General features: G+C 42.4%; 1 protein-coding gene across 1 annotated transcript in view; it reads right to left on the bottom strand.

Moving 5' to 3' along the window:
* Positions 1-446: 446 nt before the first annotated feature.
* HS3ST3A1 (heparan sulfate-glucosamine 3-sulfotransferase 3A1) overlaps positions 447-24,691 on the bottom strand; it is a 92,869-nt gene continuing 68,624 nt past the window's right edge. Inside the window, exon 2 of the mRNA XM_057535244.1 lies at positions 447-3,376. Coding sequence (XP_057391227.1) covers positions 2,755-3,376 — 622 coding nt within the window. The 3' untranslated portion in view covers positions 447-2,754. The remainder of the gene's footprint in view (positions 3,377-24,691) is intronic.

The following is a 24,691-nucleotide window of genomic DNA, read 5'->3' as shown; positions in this document are numbered from 1 at the left end:
ACCAGCTAAAGAAAGGATTCAAGTGCCAAATGGGGATTTAATCCACGTCACCATTCAGGTTTATTCTAACTTTGAGGATCTTTGAAAATAAGAAAATTAGAGTGGGATTAATACTTCTGGAATAATAAATATCCGTTCTCTAGAAGCTTATTAATCTATAGTTAATAGGACAAAATTAATTTCCCTTAAAATTTCTTAGTTACCAGAAGAATTTATACACTATAGGCGTGGCCACAAAAGCAAACGATTCAGAATGAAGCTGTAGACCTCTGGTTGTTCTCTAAGAGGGGTGAGCTTGGAGGAAGGATGATTACAATGTTCAAATCAACAGCAGAGCCTATTATCTGATGTAGCTAAATGGATGAAAGAAATCCGAGGCCAAGTCCGTGTACAACAAGAGGAAGTACCACATAAAGGCAGAAATGGAAAATTCATGTTCTGGGGTACACTGATCCAAGATCTTTATACACTTGGCTGGGATCTAAAACCTCTACCACTCTTATGAAATCTTAGAAGTTAGATGGTTTTCCTGGAATGCTCTGTAGTCATTCATTTTAAAAATCATATGACCAAACAAAAAATCTACATGCAAGAAGAGGTTCTTTGCACTCAATTCTGTTCTTTTATTATTTCTTAACACAAAAAGATGAAGGTTGCTGAATACAGTTGTTAGATGCACTTGTGTCCTTGTGCAGGCCACCTTCGCAGAAGGTCCAGCACATGCTCATTAGAGAATCAGAAGCACAAACATGAGTTAAGAGAAAAAACGAAAAAAAGAGTTTAAAATGCGTTTCTTGTTGCTGGTAGTGATGATTCAAGTAGAACAAAAAAACAGGCTGTAGCATCGGGAAATTGAGGGTGTAGAAGGGAAGGATATCGGCTGGGAAAGGGGACCTGGATTGGGGGTTTACTTAACCCCTGTAAAAGAGAATTAATAAATCAATCCAGAGATTCAGAGCAACGATAGAATATCTAGAAACTTAAATTTTTTTCCTTCATTTTAATCCCGTGTTAGACTTCTCAAGAAATATTTACTTCACCCGATGCAGCATCTATGTCAAATGCACAATGAAACTGCATAGTTTAAAACAACTTTAGTTTCTTTTGATTGACAACACTGGAGAAGAATATTGTTTTAGAATACTGGAGTGTCTGGTCCTTTACATTTTAGCAAATATGGAAAATTTCCATGAGATTGGAGACATTTTCCTCTTGGGTTTAAACCTGTAATAAAAATGTTGCTGACAGACCAATTATGAATGTTTTATATAGTTTGTGCATATGTGCTCTTCTCTAAACCAATTTAATTCCCATTAATGCTAATCTCGTTAATGCCCACTCAGAGAGGAAAGGAATACTCTTAATAAGCTATTGATTTATTTGAGCTATTTAAGTGGGGAACAGGCAGAAACAGATGGGAGAAGAGGAAAAAGCACCACTTTACCTATATCTGCATTTCTTAGAGTATTTTCCAAATATTAACGAATATTAGGTTATAACTGGTACAAAGAGGAAATGGGGAAAAATAAAGTGACAAAGTGACAGCCCTCCCTCCACCCATGAAAAATTGGGGCCTTGTAAATGAGACGTTGATTGACCTTTTTTTAGTGCTAGCTGCAAGTTTAGAAATAAGATATTACAAAGAGAGGCAGATTTCCTTTGTTATAAAAGAGGTTTATAAAATGAGATTCATATTTGTAAGCTCTTACTGAAGTGGGTTTTTCTTTAAGAAAAAAAGGAAAACACAGTCAAAACAAGAATAGGTAAATTCTTCTCCTACCACACCTTGTCCTGCTCCTAGTGTGACTGGCCATCTTGTTCTCCATACAAGAATCCAATAATTTCTCTCAACTTCAATTGAGTCGAGATTTCCATGTCTCAGGGTGCTTTAACAACCCAAGATTGGCTCTTAAAAGATGTTGTGTCCAAGACAGAGTGGTTTCCTTGAGTACAACTGTGTAAGGTGTCTCGAGTGCCATAGAGGCTAGCCTAGAACTTAGAAAGCAACAGGAAACCCTCTCTGTTGGTCCCCAGACTAGCTAACCATTTCTAAATGATGTCTGTGCCTTTCCCATTCTCACTGGAAAAAGTGGCACAAAATAGGGAACAAGTGGAAGATGAGGTTTTGTCCAGAGTCCACCATCTGGCCTTAGGACACATCACTTAACCTCCCTGAGACTCAGTTTCCTTATCTGTAAAACGGGGGTAATAATCTCCAGGCCTTATGTTATTACATCATATCTGAGTATCAGGATCAAGAAAGATACTGTATTTGAAAGCACTGTGGTAACTGGGAAGTGATGTGCAAACACACAGCATCACTAACTGGGAAAGGGGTTAAGAAAAAGTGGCACAGGAGAAAAACTAAAGGGAGAAAAACATAAGGGTAGACATCAGTCTTATCCGGGCTTTGTTAAAAAAAGAGAGAGAGCACGAGCTATATACCCTCAGGATTTTCTTAAAGTTTTAATGGCAACTGATGCTCATACTTCATAACTGTGCATATAAAACGTGAACTGAAAATGGAAAATAGAATTTAGATGCGTGCAGGTTTCCTTTTTGGTTTATCCAGATGTTTGCGCGCACAGTTGTACATGACGGGGAGGGCGGAGGCGAGAACAATCTCTTTAACATTCATGGAAAAAAAATACTGAAACATATCAGCAGCGCAAATATTAAACTGCCTCTTCTCTACCGATTGGTAAAAAAATATATTATCTTCTGATATTTTTTTTTTCTTTTTAAATTATAGGGTTATCCGTCCCAGCCGAAGTCGTGGCCCGTCATCTGGTAGAACTTGCGGTTGAAGGGCCGGTAGAAGTCGCGCAGCCGCCGCAGGACCTGGCCGTCGATCTCGGGGTGGGGTCTGCCCTTGGTCTTGCCCAGGCAGTGAGGGCGGCCGCTGCCCTCGGCCTTCTTGAGGCAGGGGAAGCCCTTGGTCTGGTTGAAGTAGAAGTGCTTGTCGGAGATGATGCGCTTGAGGCCCAGGAAGTCCTGCACGCGGCCCAGCTCGCCGGCCGGGTCGCGCACCAGCCGCTCACCGCTCACGAAGAGCAGCTGCCGGGCGGGGAAGTGGCGCAGCCAGCGCTCCAGGTGCTCGGCGTACAGGCCGATCTGGATGGCGCTCCACGCCCGGTCCACGAGGCCCGCCGTCCGGTTCCTGAAGGCCAGGCTCTCGAAGCTGGGGATGTCGGGCCGCTTGGACAGCGTCTGCGTGTAGTCCGAGACGGCCCTGGTCACCGGGTCCCGCACCACCACCAGGAGCTTGGTGTCCTTGGACATGGCCGAGATGCGCGCGGGCGCCTCGCGCGTCACGAAGTAGCTGGGCGTCTTCTCCATGGTGATCTGCCCCTCCAGGGTCCTCGGCATCAGGTCCCTGGGCGGAGCAGAAAGGCACGTTAGAGCCTGAAGACTGAGCGCCTTCCCCTGATTGCCACCGCGAGCTCCTTCCCGGGAGAGGGAGGGTCTTACAGACCCGGAGCCTGAGTTGAGGTACCGACCGCTCCACTTAATAGATGTGTGACCGTGATCGCGGAGAAGTCGCACAGACGCAAGGCTGTGCACCCTTGGTTCCTCGTGGATGCACTTAATGGGAAATAATAATACTCCCGATTTCCTACGGCTGTTGTGATGATTAAACGTATTAATATACCTCAACAGCTTAGAAAAGTGCCCGGTATAGAATAAGCGCTGTGTAATTTTTATTTTTTATAATTATCAACCCACAAGGCTGTAAGAAAATAACCTTGATCAAATTCTTTAGGTGAATTAGGATAGTGTAATAAACACAATTATATGACTATGGGACGGTGTTAAAATACCCTGAGCCCTTTCTGTAGTTTTCTAACAAACAAAGCAATTACAGTCAACATAATACCATTGCACAGTACACAAAATACTTCTCTTTATAATTCCTGAATTTTCCTGTAACAAACAACACATGAAATAATCCATCTTTTATCTAATAATTTGAAATGCCATCCTTCCAGTAGTCTAAATATCTTGGTTCCTCTTTCCATTGGCCCAATTATCACATTATGGTATATTTTCATGTACATCAAAGTAAATTCTGACTCTGTTGTTCAAAACGTTTCTAATGATTCTTGTCTGTTTATTCTTCCAGATGAATGTTAGAATCACTTTGTCATGTGGAAAAAAAAATCCTGTTGGAGTCTTGATGGAGCAGAGATTGCTACCTAGTTCAAGCATGCGTTCCTGCTGCGAAGTGATGGGTCTCGAAGCCAGTCCAAAAGTGTAAGCAGGAGAGATAAAACCTATTTATTCTTCCAAAAGTGTACTGCCATTAAAGCCACTATTTATTATATATGTGAAATACATATATATATATATATATATATATATATTCTAATTTTAAGGCACCGTCTTTCTAATTCCAAGTTTTATAAGAAATAGACATTGTTCAAATCAATATTAGATAAATGTATTTGGGAGATTTATTGCAATGACAAAATGTATTTTGTCCTTTGATCCACTGATCCAAACTGATAAATAACCTAATATTAGATCCACTTTTATTCCTGGAATAAACCCGATTTGATCATGGTATATTATTCTTTCAATATAGTCCTAGACTTGATTCATCATTATTTTGCTTTGGATTTCTCATCCATATTCATTAATGAGATGTTCCTTAGTTTTTCTTTTGATCAACAGCTTAATCAATTGTGAGAACATGAATTATTCCACAGATAAAATGAGTTGAGAAATGTTTCATATTTTTCTATATCCTAAACAATCTGGTGCCCATCTGCATTAACCCAGCACAGATTCCTCAACAGTTGTGGCCATAAGCCAGTGATGCTGTGTTAGTTTAATGACACAGGTTTTCTCACACTTTTGCCTTCTTTGATATTTCAGTCAGGTTATCTTTACTTTTTTTTTGGAGGGGGAAATGATAATTAGACATCTCATTTCTGTTGCTTTTTTCTTTGTTGTTTTAAAAATCTGCAATTCCTTTTTCAAAAGAACTTTTAATGTGTGCCCATTCCCCATTTCTTAAAAATGCCTGAAGGTCTGGGTAGGATAAAGCGAAGACCAGGGAGGTCAGTGTTGACACAAGGGGGACACAGGCTGTCTTTACTGCCGACGCAACGCGGGGGCCACTGCGTGACACGAACTCACAGATTTCACCACCGTATATACATATACATACACACTATATATATATATATATATTCCCTTCATGGAACTGAGAAATGGGCTAGACCAACCTACTTTGGAAGCTTAGTTACACTTTTATAAGATGAGCCCGGAGATCTATCCAGAAACTGTTGGACTATCTCCGTGAAGAAAATTGGCTGAAAGGTGTGACAAAGTTTTGGACTGTGAAAGCAAACGTCAAGCGTCACTGAAACTGTAAGAAGGAGTATTTGGTGATTTTTTTAAAAAGTCAGCATTCTTGCCTCTTTCCCTATCATCTCTGACTTTTAACCACTCGACCTCATATTTCGGCCAGTACGACAGAGATAACATGCTTCACGTGAGAGCTACTGGCTGGTAATCTCAGCTTTCCTGCCCTCCGGCCCTGGGGCAAAGCGCAGACTCCGCAGTAGCCTTTCAGCAGAGATTAAAGCTGCAGAATGTGCCGTCCCAGAGGAAATGTTACCAATCTCTGAAAAAAAGAAACCATATTTTAAATTATCTCAATAGGGTAGGAAAAAGAGCTCTCCAAAATAGGAGGAGTTTGAAGAGGAAACAGCTAAAATAGGATTTCAGAGGAAAAACACATTAATTACTGTCATCTACAGGACGAGGAAAGCTGACGGGTTTAGCATCCCCATTGCGATGGGGAGTCGGGGTTAACTATGAACTCTCTGCAATCTACTTTCTTCAAAAACAAAGACGTGCAAGTGTAAATAAATCCTCAATGAGGCTTACATTGTAGAGCACAGACAGTTGTTTGGTAAAAGGATTCACAACAGAATTCTTTAAATAGCAATCTCCCTTTTAAATTCTACATTCATTTTCTTATTGCAATTTGAATTTTAATGTTCAGAAAAGAGCTCCTCAATCACATAAAACGAAATGCACATGTACTTTGGAATATCGTATTTCGAGGTGTTTAGGCAAACTTAGAAATCTTCCTTCCTTCCCAGAGTGAGGCATGTACTGTGACTCTGCTCTGTGCAGGGCTCGGCCTGGGATAGGCAATCAAAGAGCCGTCCCAGTACGATGAGAGCTCTGCAGAAACACCAGGCACGCGAGGGGAGCGGAAAGGTGTACGCAATGGGAAGACATTTGAGGTTTGTCTAAAGACAGGACAAGCTGGGGCGGAGGGTGAGAAATTCCACTGAACGATGGGAAGGGGAGGTCCTAGGACGCCTTAATTTCCAGACAGACAGTATTGGCTATTCCATTCACTTCTCCATAGTGAAAAGAATTTGGAGACATTTATAGTAAGTATGGGGGAGGAGAAATGGGTAGAAACTAGAATAATAAAGAAAAATTAGAGATGCTTATTTGTTTTCTCCTGAAGATGACAAGGAGAAGAAGGGGTTTTACAAGCAAATGAACGATTATTACCAGGTGTGTCCCACACATTTGTTCTTTGTCCCCAAAGAAAAGGAGAATTCACCATAGCCAAAAAGTAGAAGCAACACAAATATCCACAGAGGGCTGAATGGGCAGGCAAAATGTGATCTATCCATGCAGTGGAATATTATTCAGCCTTAAAAGAGGAACAGAATTCTGACACTTGCTGCAACGTGGATGAACCTTGAGGACTTTATGCTGAGTGAAATAAGCCAGACACAGAAGGACACATACTGTGTGATTCCACTTGTATGAGGTCCCTAGAGGAGTTGAATTCACAGAGACAGAAAGTAAGATAGTGATCGCCAGGGCCTGGGGGTGGGGGGATGAGGAGTTCATATTTGATGGGGACAGAGTTTTAGTTTTCCGAGATGAAAAGAGTTCTGGAGAGTGATTACTGAGCACCGTAAATGTACTTACCGCTGTCGACCTGACACATAAGAATGGTTAAGATGGTAAATATTATGTTATGTCTGTTTTACCCTGATTTATTAAAAAGAGAACTCACCCAGAGGGCAAAGACTTCAAATTGCATCAATAGACTTGAATTAGATAAATGAGTCTTTTTGGCTTTGCAGGTAATTAAACACTAGCATGAGGTACCTGAAGAAGATGGTGGCCTTGCTTTCCTCTTGCAGGACCAAAGGGGAATATAATCATGATGAGATTTTATGGAGCTGAGATCAGAAATGTTCGTGGCCTGTGTCATTTCTCATTTCCTTTTTGTTTACCTTTTTGTTTATAGTGCTTCTGATTTTTTAACTGCCAGAGGGGTGACCACGCGCTACTCATAACCTTTCCAATCTCGCCAGAAAAATCAAGCCAAGAGCTTGGGAAATCTGGATTGTAACAAAGTGTCAGCACGACAATTTCTACAAGGAACACCCCCAAGCACTGCTCTTAAGAAAGTGATGCCTGGTGTACAGAATTCCCAGCAGTCGGGAGAACCCCATTCTGTCCGGATGACTCGGGTCCAGAGGAGATCAGAGACCCCCGGGTGTGTTCCTGGGCCGTCCACACACCTGCTCGCTTGAGGCCTCCTGCTGAGGGCGTTCAGATGGTGAGGAGGCTGACGTGCGAGTTGTGAGCTGGCGAAGCGAATTCTCTGCAGGGACAGCGGCTGGGTGCTTCTGGTGGGAGAGGTGAGCTTGGCTTCTCAGGGGCACCTGTCTCCTCCCGTGTGTGAGAGAGTGTGTATGTGTGTGTATATGTGTGTGTGTGCACGCGTGTGTGTCTATGGGGGTGTGTGTATGGGGGTGTGCGTGTGTGGTGCACTTGTGCCAAGAGGGATGCTGTTTGGTACCACTGCCATCTGATTCATGACACTGTGTCACCTCAGTGTCCCGGGGAATTCATTTGGGGTCTGATCAGTCCCACGGGGCTGGGTCTCCATGGGCCTCGAGTTATTTGAGCAGTTGTCTGTCCACTGCTGGGGAAAGGTTAAGGCCCAGTAGGAGCATGATAGACCTGCCAAATAGCTTCTTTTCTACTCAAACCCTAAATCAAGTGAGTAGTTGATGGTGGGGTAGCAAGATGACCCACAGGGTCCCCCCCACCGCAGTGCTGATAGGCCACTGACAGTCCCAGAGGCAAGGCCTCCCTTGGGACAAAATGCCACTGCCCTTGAAACAGAGCAGGAACCTATGGTCCTTCCCCGCCATGTCCTCAGCCTGCCTTTTGCCCACGGAAAAACTTTAGCCAAAGAATAAGTTTAATCAGAAAAGTGAGAAAATGCAGAAGCAGAGAAAAGTGGTCAAACAGAACAAAATAATAACAGTTCAGTCAGTAAGCAAAGTCAAGGACCTTCCCAAGGGCTATAGGTAATATTCTGAGCCGTATCCTGGGAGCTGTGGACACTGAAACCCCAGCAGGTAGAAGACGTTAACTACATGACGACCAGGCTGTAGCCATGACATGAGCTGCCACGATTCTGAGAACCGGCCTCAAGGCAATGGGGACAAGGCGACCCTGGAACTGCAGATTAACTGTACCTGCAGCAATCAAGAAGACGCTGGTCAGACCACCGTCCCTCCGCCTATAAAAGCTCTTGCCCCCAGTTGTGGGTTGGGGGAATCAGCCTCTGCCCTGCCCGCCGGTTGCCGGCCTCCGAAGTAACGCAACCTTTCCTTCCCACGACTTGCTCCTGGACTGGGTTTTGAGCAGCCAGCAGCCGGGCCCCATTTCGGGAACACCCCGGCCCCGCGCGCACCTGCCCCACCTCCGCGGCCAGGGGCGCCACCCAGAGGCAGCCCCCGATGGCACTCCACAGCCCAGTCTCCGTGCATACAGCACACTGGAGAACGTATAAACAAGGAAGTCACCGCATACGTCTCGCCCTTCGTATCCACTGGGGCCGTTTCCCCTGCCCTCCTGTTGTCGTCCTGCCCCACCCTCCCACCGGAACTGCCACTGGCCCCCTCTCTATAGGTGCTTCCGCCTAAAAAATTACCCTTCCCCCTTGTATTTTTAATAAATGGTGTTTGGTCAATTAGGTGTTCATATAGAAAAATAAATCTGGACCTCTCCTCTTACCATATACAAAAATCAACTCCAGATGGCTTGCAGATATACAGGTGAATATGGTCAAATAGTAAAACTTTTGGAAGGAAACCTAGAAGAGCATCTTCTCATCAACACAATGTTCACATACACAGCCAGTCACAAAAATGTATATACCAGATGGTTTCTCCTATAAAAAGTTCAAAAACGGGCAAAACCCACCTGTAGTGTTAGATGTCAGGACAGCCGTTGCCTTTGTGGAGGGGGGTGCTTAGTGACCAAAAGGGGCCACAGGGGGCTTCTGGAAAGTCAGGAATATCCCAGTGCAGGACCTGGGTGCTGGTTTCACAAGTGTATCCACCTTGTGAAAAGTCACTGAGTTGTATGCCAGGATCTGTGTCCTTTTCTGAACGGTGCTATACTTCAATAAAAAGTTTATGGCACTTATAAAAAAATAAATGGACCAATTTTCCATAATTCTCCAAGGAACACATGGATTTCAAACAAGGGCATTTGCTAAAGCAGCTACATCTCCAGTTTGTGGAGGTTTAGGTCATAAAGGGAAAGGAATTGAGCTCCCATTTCTAGGAACCAGTGGTCCTCTTAGTGACCTCTTGCCCCACACCCCAGGTAAGTATCAGAACAGGAGCTGCCTGGCCTCTGCCCCAAACGAGATTCTCCCGGCGCTAAAAGCACTACTGGGCTCACGTTATCATGGAAGATGCATCTCTAAGGTGTGGACACAAGCAGGGGTATCTGAAGAATATGTTACGCTTGCAAAACGTTTCATCAATGGTTTTCTCCATGAAGATAGGCATTATGCGCCCCAATTTTTCTGATGAAGAAGCTGAAATTCAGGGAGGGAAAGCTGCAGGTGCAAGTTCCTCCAGTCAGTATATGGAAGGTGACGGAGGTCCTCCCAGTGCCTACGGCCAGGTTATTTCTGTTGCATCGGATGAGAGGAAGTCAGCAGACAAGAGGGATGGGAAAAGGGTATGCCAGAGGTGACTTGGATGGAGCCAGTTGGACGGATGGAGAACCCAAGGACGTGTGAAACTCACCCAGAGGGTAGCTGTGAAGAGCCTGAAAGTCCCAGACTCTGAATTGAACACAGATGAAGAAATTTGTTTGAAACAGGGGAACTGTATGAAATTAGACTGAACAGGTGAGGGTGTGATTAGTGTCAGTGATAGATTAAATCTGACTCGGAGCACAAGTCAGGACAGATCAGGAAACTCATGCAGGTAGTTAGATATTCTGCAAGGCTCCTCTGGTGTAATCCAGGCTTGAGGAGCTGAAGACCTGGGTTAGGGGCTGATAGTGAGAGAGAAAAAGGTGGTGAGAACGAGAGGAACGTTGATGGGAGAACGGAGGAGGCTGCACAGCTGACTTATGGACGGAACACGTTTTCAAAGACGATCCCAAAGTTTTACAGGTTGAAAATTATAGAAATTTTACTTTAAGAAACCCCCAAAACAGTTCTTTTCAAGAAAGAAGTAGGGCCCCCTTCCTCTTAAAAAAGGGGTAAAAAGTGTAAGTCTCTCCTTCAGTAGAGTTGAGGCTAATTTTTTTAATACATTTATTTATTTATTTATTTATTTATTTATTTATTTATTTTAATTTTTGGCTGCTTTGGGTCTTCGTTGCTGCGCGCGGGCTTTCTCTAGTTGTGGTGAGCGGGGGCTACTCTTCATTGCGGTGCGCGGGCTTCTCATTATGGTGGCTTCTCTTGTTGTGGAGCACAGGCTCTAGGCGCGTGGACTTCAGTAGTTGTGGCACGCAGGCTCAGTAGTTGTGGTTTGTGGGTTCTAGAATGCAGGCTCAGTAGTTGTGGTTCGCAGGCTCTAGAGCGCAGGCTCAGTAGTTGTGGCGCACGGGCTTAGTTGCTCCACGGCATGTGGCATCTTCCTGGACCAGGGCTCGAACCCGTGTCCCCTGCACTGGCAGGTAGATTCTTAACCACTGTGCCACCAGGGAAGCCCAAGGCTAATTTTTTAAGTTAAGATTTCTGCCTAAGAATTCTAATGGAGACAAAAGACAACACATGATTGGCTTTGTCCCAAAATATGGCTCAGATGGATCACATATTTCCATGAAGAAACCACAGTTTTATGGGAAACTCAAAACTGGGAAGAGAAATGTGGATTCAGTCTTGATTCTGATGTTAAAAGCTGTGTGATCTTGAGCAGGTCACTTAACTTCTCTGGGCCTTGGTTTCTTCATAAGCAAAATAAGACCACCGTCCTCCACGTCTCGAAGGCCGTCCCACCTCTCAGGTCCCATGCAGATTCAGGGCTTTCACTCCTTAGTAACTTGTCAAATTCAAAGTTCTGCACAGCCTCACACTTGCTGCTCTGTTCTGAAGTGTGACTCCACCAATCAAATAAAAAAGATGTGTGTAAATCATTAAGCAGGGCAGTTCTGCATCAACAGAATTGATTTCAAAATCAATGAGGTCAGAAAGAACGCGGCTCCCATAACAGATGCCTAGGGAAAGTGCTCAGGCTGGTTCAGACGAAGGCTGTAGTGGCATGTCCCTCATGCCTGGAGCTACCAGAAAGACCAGCAAGTCCACCGGCTGAGTGCTCTCACTGCCTTTAAGAGGGCAGGGATGAAGGAGACCCATCTCTGTCCCATGCGTCCTCTGTGCCCAAAACATCAAAACAAGATGTCACTGCTAGAAGGTGAGGTTCCCAGATATGGCACTGTTACCAATAACACATACAGGGCAGACAAGATTTCAATCCAAGTGTCTTAGGAAGAACATGATGAAGACAGAAGCAAATGAGCACTTACTAAGCGTTTACCATAGGCCAAGATCTGATGTATTCTTTCCTGTGTCTCACAACAGCAAAAAGCTAGAATTATTGGCATAATTTCTCAGATGAGATAATAGACTCAGAGAGGTAACGTGAGTTGCCCAAAGGCACACAGCAATGAGTGAAAGGGACAGAATGAAAAGCCAGGTCTATTCTGCTCTAAAGCGCACGGTCCTTCCACCGTCCCAGACACCCAGGCAACATCAGCAAGAGCCTTTGGGTGGATGGTGTAGCCATCTGTGACGTTCTGTCAAAACATAGGAATGTTAAATGCACTACTTCCCTATTCATCCCAGAGTGTAAATCATTGGAATCTTTCAAACAGGTAATAGACATAACATGTTTTTCAAAGGCCGCCTTCTGTAAGAGAAGGACCTGAGTGGTAAGGCAAAGGTAATTTACCTGGAGAAATAAATAAATCTGGCCCGTGTACACATAAAGTTTTTTTTTTTTTTAAGTCTCTGCAACCAAAGAGAACCATGTGTCTGTTTTTGGAAGCCTCCAGCAAAAGCAGAAAATTCGAGGGGAAACATGCTCTTTTCACGGCCACGGCATGAAGGTGGTTCCCGGGGGCCCTGGTGGCGTGAGCCTGGAGCAGAGGAAGCAAAGCAAACTCCGGCGCTGTCGGGCCTGCGTCCCTGGGGCCAAGGCCCAGCCACATCGATATTTCTTTTCCTGCTGTTGTTATGTTGGACTCCCCCCCCAACCCCCGCCCCCAAACGTGCCTTGTGAGGCTGGAAAGAAAACTCTCTTTCATTGTTTTTTGAGTTGGCTTCTGTGGGAGAGGAAGACGTATTGTTTTTGAACCAGCTCCCACACTGACCGAATCTGGATGTGCAGATCTAATAAGCAAACTGTCGTCAAGATAGTCAAGCATCAGACTTAAAGGCTGGTACGTTTCCCAGTGCCCTTGATGGCAGGTTCCTTCTAAACCTCTGAACAGTCAAGTAAAGAGACAGAAAGGCATGGTTCTCACCCTTCCCAGGCTTAATTACAAAGGAAACAAGCTTATTTCAAGAAAGCAACACAATGTTCCTTGGCACTGAGAGGAGAAAAGTCAAGAATTCTTGGTTGATAATTTGGGGTAACCCATGAAAGGGCAGGAAACACATCTCTCAGGTCAGAAAGAAGGGCAGCCCTGAAAGGGAAGGGGCAAGGGTTATCTGGGATCATAAATTCAAGCAAGAATCCTTGATGTTTGTGTGGGACCTCAGAGTTTCCCAAGCAATTCCACAATTTTTCTCATTTGTGGGCTCTTAGGAAGTATAAAAATAGACCAGTAACTTACAAGGCTCATCGCTTCACCCTCTGATTTTCTCCTTCTAAGTTTACTTCATTGGGAAACTCATGTATTCGTAAGATTTAAAATATCATTTCTAACCTTGTTTACAGCGTCCCAAACTCTGTTTTAAAATAGTGTCTGGCTCTTGGGAACGGATGAGCTTCTCCCAAAGTCCTAACAAAATATCAAAGAATATCCAGAAGGAAAGCCCTAACACCCTTAAAAACTAAAATTCACAGACCCGCTAATAATAATGGCAGAATCTATAAGAAAATCAGAGCCTAAGAAAGCACCTAGAAAAAGATAGGAACTTGCCACTTGTCCACAGTGGGTCTGCCTCTGGATGTCAGATGTTCTTTATGCATCAAGCTAGAAAGGGACAATTATTATTCTACCCAGATGCGAAGAATTCAACACTGCACTACCCAGAGAGGAAGCATCTATCTCCTCAACTTCTGCACCCTGTGTGCTACTGATGCCTCACCCTAGCTCTGGCCCTGGTAGAGACCTACACTCTAAAATGTATTAGCAAAATGTTTTAGAATTTGAGGATAAAGAAAGTATTTCATAGGCGTTCACACAGAAAGGCAAACCAAAAAGCAAAATAACGGCTGTGACGAATGAAGGTGAGGGAGGGGGAGCTTGGCCCTGACTTCAGTAATAAGGGCCCAGAGCTCATAAAGATGAAAGAGAACGAGACCTTTCGACTGAGCTCAGTTTTATTTCATTGAAAGTAGTATCCAAATACCATCTTCAGGTATGCAGTGATTCCAAACACTTGGCATCTAGGCAAGCTTGAGAAAAGTGCAACCTTGAGATTTCATTTCAGCTGAACAACAGATAGAGCAAAATGAAAAGCTTGCGTGTTCAAGGAACGGAGGGGACATCTAAATTCAGTTAGAATAGAAATGTCTTAAAGAATGTTTTGAAATCTAGTTATAAAAAATGACCATAGAAAACAGAGATAAACTGAGATTAAATTGGCCAGGATCTAGAGCCTGAAAAATATTTAGAAACCCTTAGAAGTGTGTGTGTGTGTGTGTGTATGAGAGACAGAAGAGATCAAGAATGAATGAGCTGGAGAAAGTAAGTCAGACAGACAAAGACAAATACCATATGATATCACTTACACGTGGAATCTAAAAAAATAATGATACAAATGAACTTATTTCCAAAGCAGAAACAGACTCACAGACACAGAAGACAAACTTACGGTTACCAAAGGGGAAACATGGTGGGGGGATAAATTAGGAATTTGGGAGGAACATATATGCACTACTATATATAAAATAGATAATCGACGAGGACCTACTGTATAGGACAGGGAACTCTACTCAATACTCTGTAATAACCTATGTGGAGAAGGAATTTGAAAAAAGAATAGATACATGAATCACTTTGCTGTACACCTGAAACTAACCCAACATTGTAAATCAGCTATACTCCAATAGAAAATAAAAGCTAAAAAAAAAAAAAAGAATGAGCTGGAGAAAAGGAAGCCGGTGTACTGGGCTGTCATGTGGGGCAGCATCGCTGAGAACTGGGAGGGTCTCAGAAGCCCCCTACCCAGCCCCGTGGTTTCACAGAGGCAGGAAGTTCTGAAAAGACATGCAGCCAGATGGACCCGAGGCTTGGCTTAACTCTGGTCTCCTGAGCCCTGGTTCACTGTTCTTTCCATGATACAGAATTCTTCTCCAGTTCTAGAAATACGGCATGCTCAGGGTTTGACCACCTTGAAGTTTCAACTCCCTAAAAAATAAAGTTCATCCCTGCAGGGGAAATTCCCTCATGGTACTTTTGAGGCAGGAAAGGTGCATTAAATACGAGCCCTAATTAAAGGGAGGATTGACTGTCCTTCATCCTAGCTGGTACTTTTTTTTTTTTTTTAAACATCTTTATTGGAGTATAATTACTTTACAATGGTGTGTTAGTTTCTGCTTTATAACAAAGTGAATCAGTTACACATATACGTATGTTCCCATATCTCTTCCCTCTTGCATCTCCCTCCCTCCCACCCTCCCTATCCCACCCCTCTAGGTGGTCACAGAGCACTGAGCTGATCTCCCTGTGCTATGCGGCTGCTACCACCCTGAACGCGCCCGATCTCGTCTAGCTGGTACTTTTAACCGCGTTCTGAGATCGACAATCCAGAGGGGATGTGGAATTCCTCATCAGAGTGGGCGGGGCCCGGGTCGGGGTTGGCGGGCAGCTCTCCCGGCTCTGCGGCCACGACCCCGCACACCCCCGGCTCGGCGCATCTTGCCTCCTGACGGGTTTTTGTAAACGACTGGTTTGAGAGCTGCGCTATCAGCTTCTGTGCCACTGTGGGTGGGGCCCTCTCATCAGCCTGGAATCATCAGGTTTTTGCATACATGGCACTGCAGATAAAGGAAGAACCGTGCTTTCCTGGCCCGAGATCGACAATCTAAGGACGGTGAGGCAGCTGAGAGACAGGCCGAGGGCGTGATGAGGAAAACCCTGCCATTTTAGAAAGTTCTTTGTTACATTTTGACAATGGTGAATTTTTTGTTTTGGTTTCCTTGATTTTTTTGTTTCTTGGTTGGTTGTTAGGTTCTGGACACAGAGTGGGTGCTTATCAGTATGTCTTTAAAGTTTAAAACAGGAAAAGTGACGTGAAGCTATTATTTTGCAGGGTCTGGGGCCCCGGCCTGCCAGGATGTTCTTTCTAAAGTTCGCCATCAGGACTCTGCCGTCAGCATCCCTGGGTTTGAACAACAGAAAACGACCCACATCCTGCCTCACTAACAGAACTTCCAAAATTATCTCACTCTGGTGACACAAAACAAACCTCCAAATTTATGGTGTCATCGTGAAGTGAGGCAAACGGACAAAACAAACTTCAGGAGAGCAACCGGTGAGGGTCCGTTAGACCCACACCATCGGCGCAGCTGCCAGATGTGCCGCCAAGAAGGGGAAAACCCTCGCCCAGGGACACAGGTGGCCCACGGGTCAAATCCAACTATTTTTATCGGTAACGTTTGATGGACACACAGCCACGCCTGTTTGCTTACGTATCGTCTACGGCTGTTTCTGAACTTGGACAGCAGGTCAAGCAGTTGTGACAGAGACCAGATGGCCTGCAAACTCTAAAATATTTATGACCTTGACCTTTTCAGAAAATGTTTGCCAACCCCTGCTTTAGATCATTATTGCCACCAGAACAAAACTATTATAAAAATCTTGATGGTAACATACTTAGTATTTTGCTGAAATTAAGCAGGAGAAATGAATTGTACTGCAGAAGATATAATTGCTCATGATGTGTGTGTGTTTCCATTTTATTACTCACCCACACGTCACTGGTCCATCCACAGAACACCGAGCAGAGCAATAACAATCAAATCGAGTTCCCTCTGGTATTTTGCCAAAACTTTCAGACATATAAAAACAATAGATTTAAGCACATTTTTTCTGTTTTCTTGTTACGAAGGAATATTTGTCAAAATAGGAGAATAGAATATATCATGTTTAACAGTTTATTAGCTTGATTTATCACTTTTGAAATGTTTAGATGCATGGGATGTGGGGTTTCCATGAGTAGTTTTGTCCAGGGACCTGTTAAGGGCGGATCAGAAGAGGACGTACCAGGGCTTGGAGAAGAAATCACAGAGAAGTGGAAGGCAGACAGACAAGGCTTTGGCTCCAAACACGCCGGAGGGCCTCCGGGAACTGGGCTTTCGAAAGGAAGCAGTTCACGGGGACCAGGTGGTTCTCCTATGGCAGAGATGTCACAGATGTGCTGTCACTACATCTCTGTGATGGAGCAGGAAGGAATCTCTCTCCTATCGGCTCAAGGAAACAAAACACCATAGGCTGCAGGGTGAGATCATGGAGAAAAATAGCTGCTTTCCAAAAGGACTTTTTTTTTTTTAATTAAAATTTTTAAAAATTTACAAATTGACCAAGTTAAAAAGAATTGCACAAAATTGCACAAATTGCACATTGTAGAAAAATGAGAAAATTCAGAGAAGCCCAAAATTCTTCTACACACGGATGTAGTTTCTTGAAGTATATCCATCCAGACTATTCTATGCAATTCTTTATAACATTTGTGAAATGAGATCGTTTTGTATGTAAACCATTCTGAACTGCTTTTCTGCACTGAGGAACAGGAAATTCCTGACCTTAAATGCACATCGACTTCATTTTAAACGACTGTGCAGTAATGCATTATATGAATCGCCGTGAAGTGTTTAGTGAATCCCTTATTATTGGGTACTTAGGTTGTTTCCAAAGTGAAACATTTTCATTCATGTTTAATTATTCCCTTGACATATAAAGGAAGGTGTGTATATTTTAAAGGTTTTTGAATCATATTGCAAACTGGTCTTCTGTAAAGATTTTTAAACTTTATCTTTGAATTTGAATATGTTATTTTAGATATCTCAGTTCTATTTCAGTATATTAAAATATATGTCTTCTAATGCATTCATTTATACTGTGTATTATGATATTGCATAATTAATTCCAACAAACATATGGAAATGATTTTTAAATATCTTAATACTTATGTTTTAAGCTAGTGAGCATTTTCTCATTTATTAGAAATGCTATTTTTAAAGACATTACCTGGTTATGCATTTTTGTCTATTATTTTCTACTGAGATGCCTCTTTTCTTAGGTTTTAAGTATTTCCTTTATATTAATTTATTTATACCTTTTCTTTTATGTAGCAAATATTCTGGTTTATCCTTTCTCATTTCCTTTTTGTTTATAGTGTTTTTGATTTTTTAGGTGTTTTTAAATCTCAATCTTTTACTTTGTGACTTTTCCTTTATGATGTTTTCTAAGTAAGGTCGTCCTTACTTTAATAAATATTAAATAAATATCCATCTTTGATTTTATTCATTTTGGAATTCATTTTAAATTATTGTTGAGGTTGACTTCTAAATATTCTTCTTTTTAAAATATTACAGATTTTTATCCATTACTGATATGCCACCTACTTCATATACCAAATTCCTGTGTAACTTTCATTTTGTGTATTAAGTTTTTATATTCTTTTCTACGTTTATTTTGGCACTAGTAAAGCAGTCTTTTAATTATTGTAATGTTATGATACGTCTTAAATCTAACACGAAATTGCCTGTCCTATTCTTGAATATTTTTTATTAAATGTGTTTTCTTCCGAATGGACTAAAGGATTATCAAATATTTTCATCAAGTCCTCTTCTTCTCCTCACTTCCACTGGAATTGGGATTTCACAAAATGTAAGGACTAATTTAGGAAGAAATGACATTTTTCTATATTGAGTCTGTCAATCTAAGAAGATGATATGGATTTCATTAATACAGATTTTTTATACTCCTCAGTAAAGCTTTTATTTTATATTTAAATTAACATATAGTAAAATTGACATTTTCGAAGTATGATTCAATGAAATTCAGTTATATCTAGATTTGTGTAACCATGGTGACAATCAGAATGTAAAACAGTTCGATCACTTCAATACTGTGCTGTCACTTTGTAGGGTAAGGTATCCTTTCTTCACCCTTAACTCCTGGCAAACACTGAATGGTTTTCTTTCATGATAATTTTGTCTTTTTGAGAATATCTTATCAACGGAATCCTACAGTACATAACATTTCGAGACTGGCTTCTTTCACACAGCATAATAATGCCTTTGAGATCCACTCAAGTGTTGCATGTATCAATAGTTTGCACCTTCTCACTGAGTAGTTTTCCATTGCATGGATGGACCACAGCTTCTTTATCCAACCACGTGTTGGAAGACAAGTTGGGTTGGTTCCACTTTTCAACAATTATGAACAGAACTGCTGTGGATCTTTGGCACAGGTTTTTGTGTGAATATGTTTTTCTCTTGGTTAAATGACAAGGCGTGGGATTGCTAGGTCATCTGATAAGTAGACATTTCACTTTACAAGAAACTGCCAAACTGTTTTAAAGATTAGCTATACCAATTTGCATTCCCAAAGCAATGTATGAGGGTTCCATTTGCTCCAATGTATTTCAGCACTTAGTATTGTCAGTTTTTTAATTTTTTGGTTTAGTCTTTCTGACAGTTATGTAGTGGTACCTCATAGTGGTTTTAATTTACATCTCCCTAAAGGCTAATGATATTGAACATCTTTTTGAACATCTTTTCATTTGCTTAATTGCCTCTTTCTTGAAATGTGTGTTAAAGCCTTTTGCCCATTTTTAAATTCGGTTGTTTATTTTCTTACCATTAAATTTTATAAGTCCTTTATATATTCTAACTAGAAGTCCTTTGTTGGATATAGTATTTGGAAATATTTTCCAAGTCTGTAGTTTGTCTTTTTTTTTTTTCATGATTACTGCACTAAATAGTAATGATTAAATTTGAATACTTCTTTTTTTCCAATTTTTTTCTTTTTCTTTTTTCTTGGTGAACACATTTAAGTTCTGCTCTCTTAGCAAATTTCAATTATACAATACGCTGTTATCAACTATAGTCACACCATATGACTATAGTCATACGTTAGATCCTCAGACTTTATTCATCTTAAAAATGAGAGTTTGTGGGGTCTGGGCAAGATGGCGGAAGAGTAAGACGCGGAGATCACCCTCCTTCCCACAGATACAGCAGAAATACGTCTACACGTGGAACTGCTCCTACAGAACACCCACTGAATGCTGGCAGAAGACGTCAGACCTCCCAAAAGGCAAGAAACTCCCCACGTACCTGGGTAGGGCAAAAAAAAGAAATAACGAGAGAAAAGAATAGGGACGGGACCTGTACCAGTGGGAGGGAGCCGTGAAGGAGGAAAGGTTTCCACACACTAGGAAGCCCCTTCGCGGGCGGAGACTGTGGGTGGCGGAGGCGGGGGAGCTTCGGAGCCACGGAGGAGAGCACAGCCACAGGGGTGCGGAGGGCAGAGCGGAGAGATTCCCGCACGGAGGATCGGTGCCGAGCAGCACTCACCAGCCCGAGAGGCTTGTCTGCTCACCTGCCGGGGCGGGGGGTGGGGCTGGGAGCTGAGGCTCGGGCTGCGGTCGGATCACAGGGAGAGGACTGGGGTTGGCGGCATGCACACAGCCTGAAGGGGGCTAGTGCACCACAGCTAGCCGGGAGGGAGTCCGGGGAAAGGTCTAGAGCTGCCGAACAGGCAAGAGACTTTTTCTTGCCTCTTTGTTTTGCAGTGCACGAGGAGAGGGGATTCAGAGCACGGCCTAAACGAGCTCCAGAGACGGGTGCGAGCCGCGGCGATCAGCGCGGACCCCAGAGACGGGCATGAGACGCCAAGGCTGCTGCTGCCGCCACCAAGAAGCCTGTGTGCAAGCACAGGTCACTCTCCACACCGCCCCTCCCGGGAGCCGGTGCAGCCCGCCACTGCCAGGGTCCCGTGATCCAGGGACAACGTCCCCGGGAGAACGCACGGCGCACCTCAGGCTGCTGCAACGTCACGACGCCTCTGCCGCCGCAGGCTCACCCCGCATCCGTACCCCTCCCTCCCCCCGTCCTGAGTGAGCCAGAGCCCCCGAAGCAGCTGCTCCTTTAACCCCATCCTTTCTGAGCGAAGAACAGATGCCCTCAGGCGACCTACACGCAGAGGCGGGTCCAAATCCAAAGCTGAACCCCGGGAGCTGTACGAACAAAGAAGAGAAAGGGAAATCACTCCCAACAGCATCAGGAGCAGCGGATTAAAGCTCCACAAACAACTTGATGTACCTGCATCTGTTAAATACCTGAATAGACAACGAATCATCCCAAATTCAGGAGGTGGACTTTGGGAGCAGGATATATTAATTTTTCCCCTTTTCCTCTTTTTGTGAGTGTGTATGTGTATGCTTCTGGGTGAGATTTTGTCTGTATAGCTTTGCTTTCACCATTTGTCCTAGGGTTCAGTCCGTCCATTTTTTTTTACTTAAAAATTTTTTTTTCTTAATAAATTTTCTCTTAATAATTTTATCCTTATTTTTATTTAAAAAATTTTAAAACTTTTTTTCTTAATAATTTATTTTTTATTTTAAAAATTAAAAAAAAATTTAATAAATTTTTTCTTAATAATTTTTTTATTTTTTATTTTAAAAAATTAAAAAATTTATTTTAAAAAATTAAAAAAAATTTTTTTTCTTAATTTTTTCTTACTTTTTATTATAATAGCTTTATTTTATTTTATTTTATTTTATTTTATTTTATTTTATCCTCTTTCTTTCTTTTTTTCTATTTTTTCTCCCTTTTATTCTGAGCCGTGTGGATGAAAGGCTCTTGGTGCTCCAGCCAGGCATCAGGGCTGTGCCTCTGAGGTGGGAGAGCCAACTTCAGGACACTGGTCCACAAGAGACCTCCCAGCTCCACGTAATACCAAATGGCGAAAATCTCTCAGAGATCTCCATCTCAACATCAAGACCCAGCTTCACTCAACGACCAGCAAGCTACAGTGCTGGACACCCTATGCCAAACAACTAACAAGACAGGAACACAGCCCCATCCATTAGCAGACAGGCTGCCTAAAATCATACTAAGGCCACAGACACCCCAAAACACACCACCAGACATGGACGTGCCCACCAGAAAGACAAGATCCAGCCTCATCCACCAGAACTCAGGCACTAGTCCCCTCCACCAGGAAGCCTACACAACCCACTGAACCAACCTTAGCCACTGGGGACAGATACCAAAAACAACGGGAACTACGAACCTGCAGCCTGTGAAAAGGAGACCCCAAACACAGTAAGATAAGCAAAATGAGAAGACAGAGAAACACACAGCAGATGAAGGAGCAGGGTCAAAACACACCATACCTAACAAATGAAGAAGTAATAGGCAGTCTACCTGAAAAAGAATTCAGAATAATGATAGTAAAGATGATCCAAAATCTTGGAAATAGAATAGACAAAATGCAAGACACATTTAACAAGGACATAGAAGAACTAAAGAGGAACCAAGCAATGATGAAAAACACAATAAATGAAATTAAAAATACTCTAGAAGGGATCAATAGCAGAATAACTGAGTCAGAAGAACGGATAAGTGACCTGGAAGATAAAATGGTGGAAATAACTACTGCAGAGCAGAATAAAGAAAAAAGAATGAAAAGAACTGAGGACAGTCTCAGAGACCTCTGGGACAACATTAAACGCACCAACATTCGAATTATAGGGGTCCCAGGAGAAGAAGAGAAAAAGAAAGGGACTGAGAAAATATTTGAAGAGATTATAGTTGAAAACTTCCCTAATATGGGAAAGGAAATAGTTAATCAAGTCCTGGAAGCACAGAGAGTCCCATACAGGATAAATCCAAGAAGAAACACGCCAAGACACATATTAATCAAACTATCAAAAATTAAATATAAAGAAAACATATTAAAAGCAGCAAGGGAAAAACAACAAATAACACACAAGGGAATCCCCATAAGGTTAACATCTGATCTTTCAGCAGAAACTCTGCAAGCCAGAAGGGAGTGGCAGGATATACTTAAAGTGATGAAGGAGAAAAACCTACAACCAAGATTACTCTATCCAGCAAGGATCTCATTCAGATTTGATGGAGAAATTAAAATCTTTACAGACAAGCAAAAGCTGAGAGAGTTCAGCACCACCAAACCAGCTTTACAACAAATGCTAAAGGAACTTCTCTAGGCAAGAAACACAAGAGAAGGAAAACACCTACAATAACAAACCCAAAACATTTAAGAAAATGGGAATAGGAGGGCTTCCCCGGTGGCGTAGCGGTTAAGAATCCGCCTGCCAATGCAGGGGACACGGGTTCGAGCCCTGGTCCCGGAAGATTCCACATGCCGCGGAGCAGCTGGGCCCGTGAGCCACAATTACTGAGCCTGCGCGTCTGGAGCCTGTGCTCCGCAACAGGAGAGGCCTCGATAGTGAGAGGCCCGCGCACCGCGATGAAGAGTGGCCCCCACTTGCCACAACTGGAGAAGGCCCTCGCACAGAAACGAAGACCCAACACAGCCATAAATAAATAAACAGATAAATAGATAGATACATAAATAAATAAATAAATAAATAAATAGAGGTGTGACTTTCTGGGTGATTGTAAGGAATGAGTGCCGTCAAAGCAGGTGAAAGCATCTACCTCACACCTAACTGGATGGCTATGCTATAATCAAAAAAAAAAAAAAAAAAAAAGAAAATGGGAATAGGAACATACATACCGATAATTACCTTAAATGTAAATGGATTAAATGCTCCCACCGAAAGACACAGACTGGCTGAATGGATACAAAAACAAGACCTGTATATATGCTGTCTACAAGAGACCCACTTCACACCTAGGGACACATACAGACTGAAAGTGAGGGGCTGGAAAAAGATATTCCATGCAAATGGAAATCAAAAGAAAGCTGGAGTAGCAATTCTCATATCAGACAAAATAGACTTTAAAATAAAGACTATTACAAGAGACAAAGAAGGACACTATATAATGATCAAGGGATCGGTCCAGGAAGAAGGTATAACAATTGTAAATATTTATGCACCCAACATAGGAGCACCTCAATACATAAGGCAAATGCTAACAGCATGAAAGGGGAAATTGACAGCAACACAATCATAGTAGGGGACTTTAACACCCCACTTTCACCAATGGACAGATCATCCAAAATGAAAATAAATAAGGAAACACAAGCTTTAAATGATACATTAAACAAGATGGACTTAATTGATATTTATAGGACATTCCACCCCAAAACAACAGAATACACATTTTTCTCAAGTGCTCATGGAACATTCTCCAGGATAGACCATATCTTGGGTCACAAATCAAGCCTTGGTAAATTTAAGAAAATTGAAATCATATCAAGTATCTTTTCCGACCACAACGCTATGAGACTAGATATCAATTACAGGAAAAGATCTGTAAAAAATACAAACACATGGAGGCTACACAATACACTACTTAATAACGAAGTGAGCACTGAAGAAATCAAAGGGGAAATCAAAAAATACCTAGAAACAAATGACAATGGAGACACGACAACCCAAAACCTATGGAATGCAGCAAAAGCAGTTCTAAGAGGGAAGTTTATAGCAATACAAGCCTACCTCAAGAAACAGGAAACATCTCGAATAAATAACCTAACCTTGCACCTAAAGCAATTAGAGAAAGAAGAACAAAAAAACCCCAAAGATAGCAGAAGGAAAGAAATCATAAAGATAAGATCAGAAATAAATGAAAAAGAAATGAAGCAGACAATAGCAAAAATCAACAAAACTAAAAGCTGGTTCTTTGAGAAGATAAACAAAATTGATAAACCATTAGCCAGACTCATCAAGAGAAAAAGGGAGAAGACTCAAATCAATAGAATTAGAAATGAAAAAGGAGAAGTAACAACTGACACTGCAGAAAGACAAACGATCATGAGAGATTACTACAAGCAACTCTATGCCAATAAAATGGACAACCTGGAAGAAATGGACAAATTCTTAGAAATGCACAACCTGCCGAGACTGAACCAGGAAGAAATAGAAAATATGAACAGACCAATCACAAGCACTGAAATTGAAACTGTGATTAAAAATCTTCCAACAAACAAAAGCCCAGGACCAGATGGCTTCACAGGCGAATTCTATCAA

The sequence above is a fragment of the Balaenoptera acutorostrata genome, chromosome 20, assembly GCF_949987535.1.
Source record: "Balaenoptera acutorostrata chromosome 20, mBalAcu1.1, whole genome shotgun sequence".
Classification (NCBI taxonomy): Eukaryota; Metazoa; Chordata; class Mammalia; order Artiodactyla; family Balaenopteridae; genus Balaenoptera; species Balaenoptera acutorostrata.
Note: the sequence above shows the minus strand (reverse complement) of the source record. Positions and strands in the feature narration are given on the sequence as shown.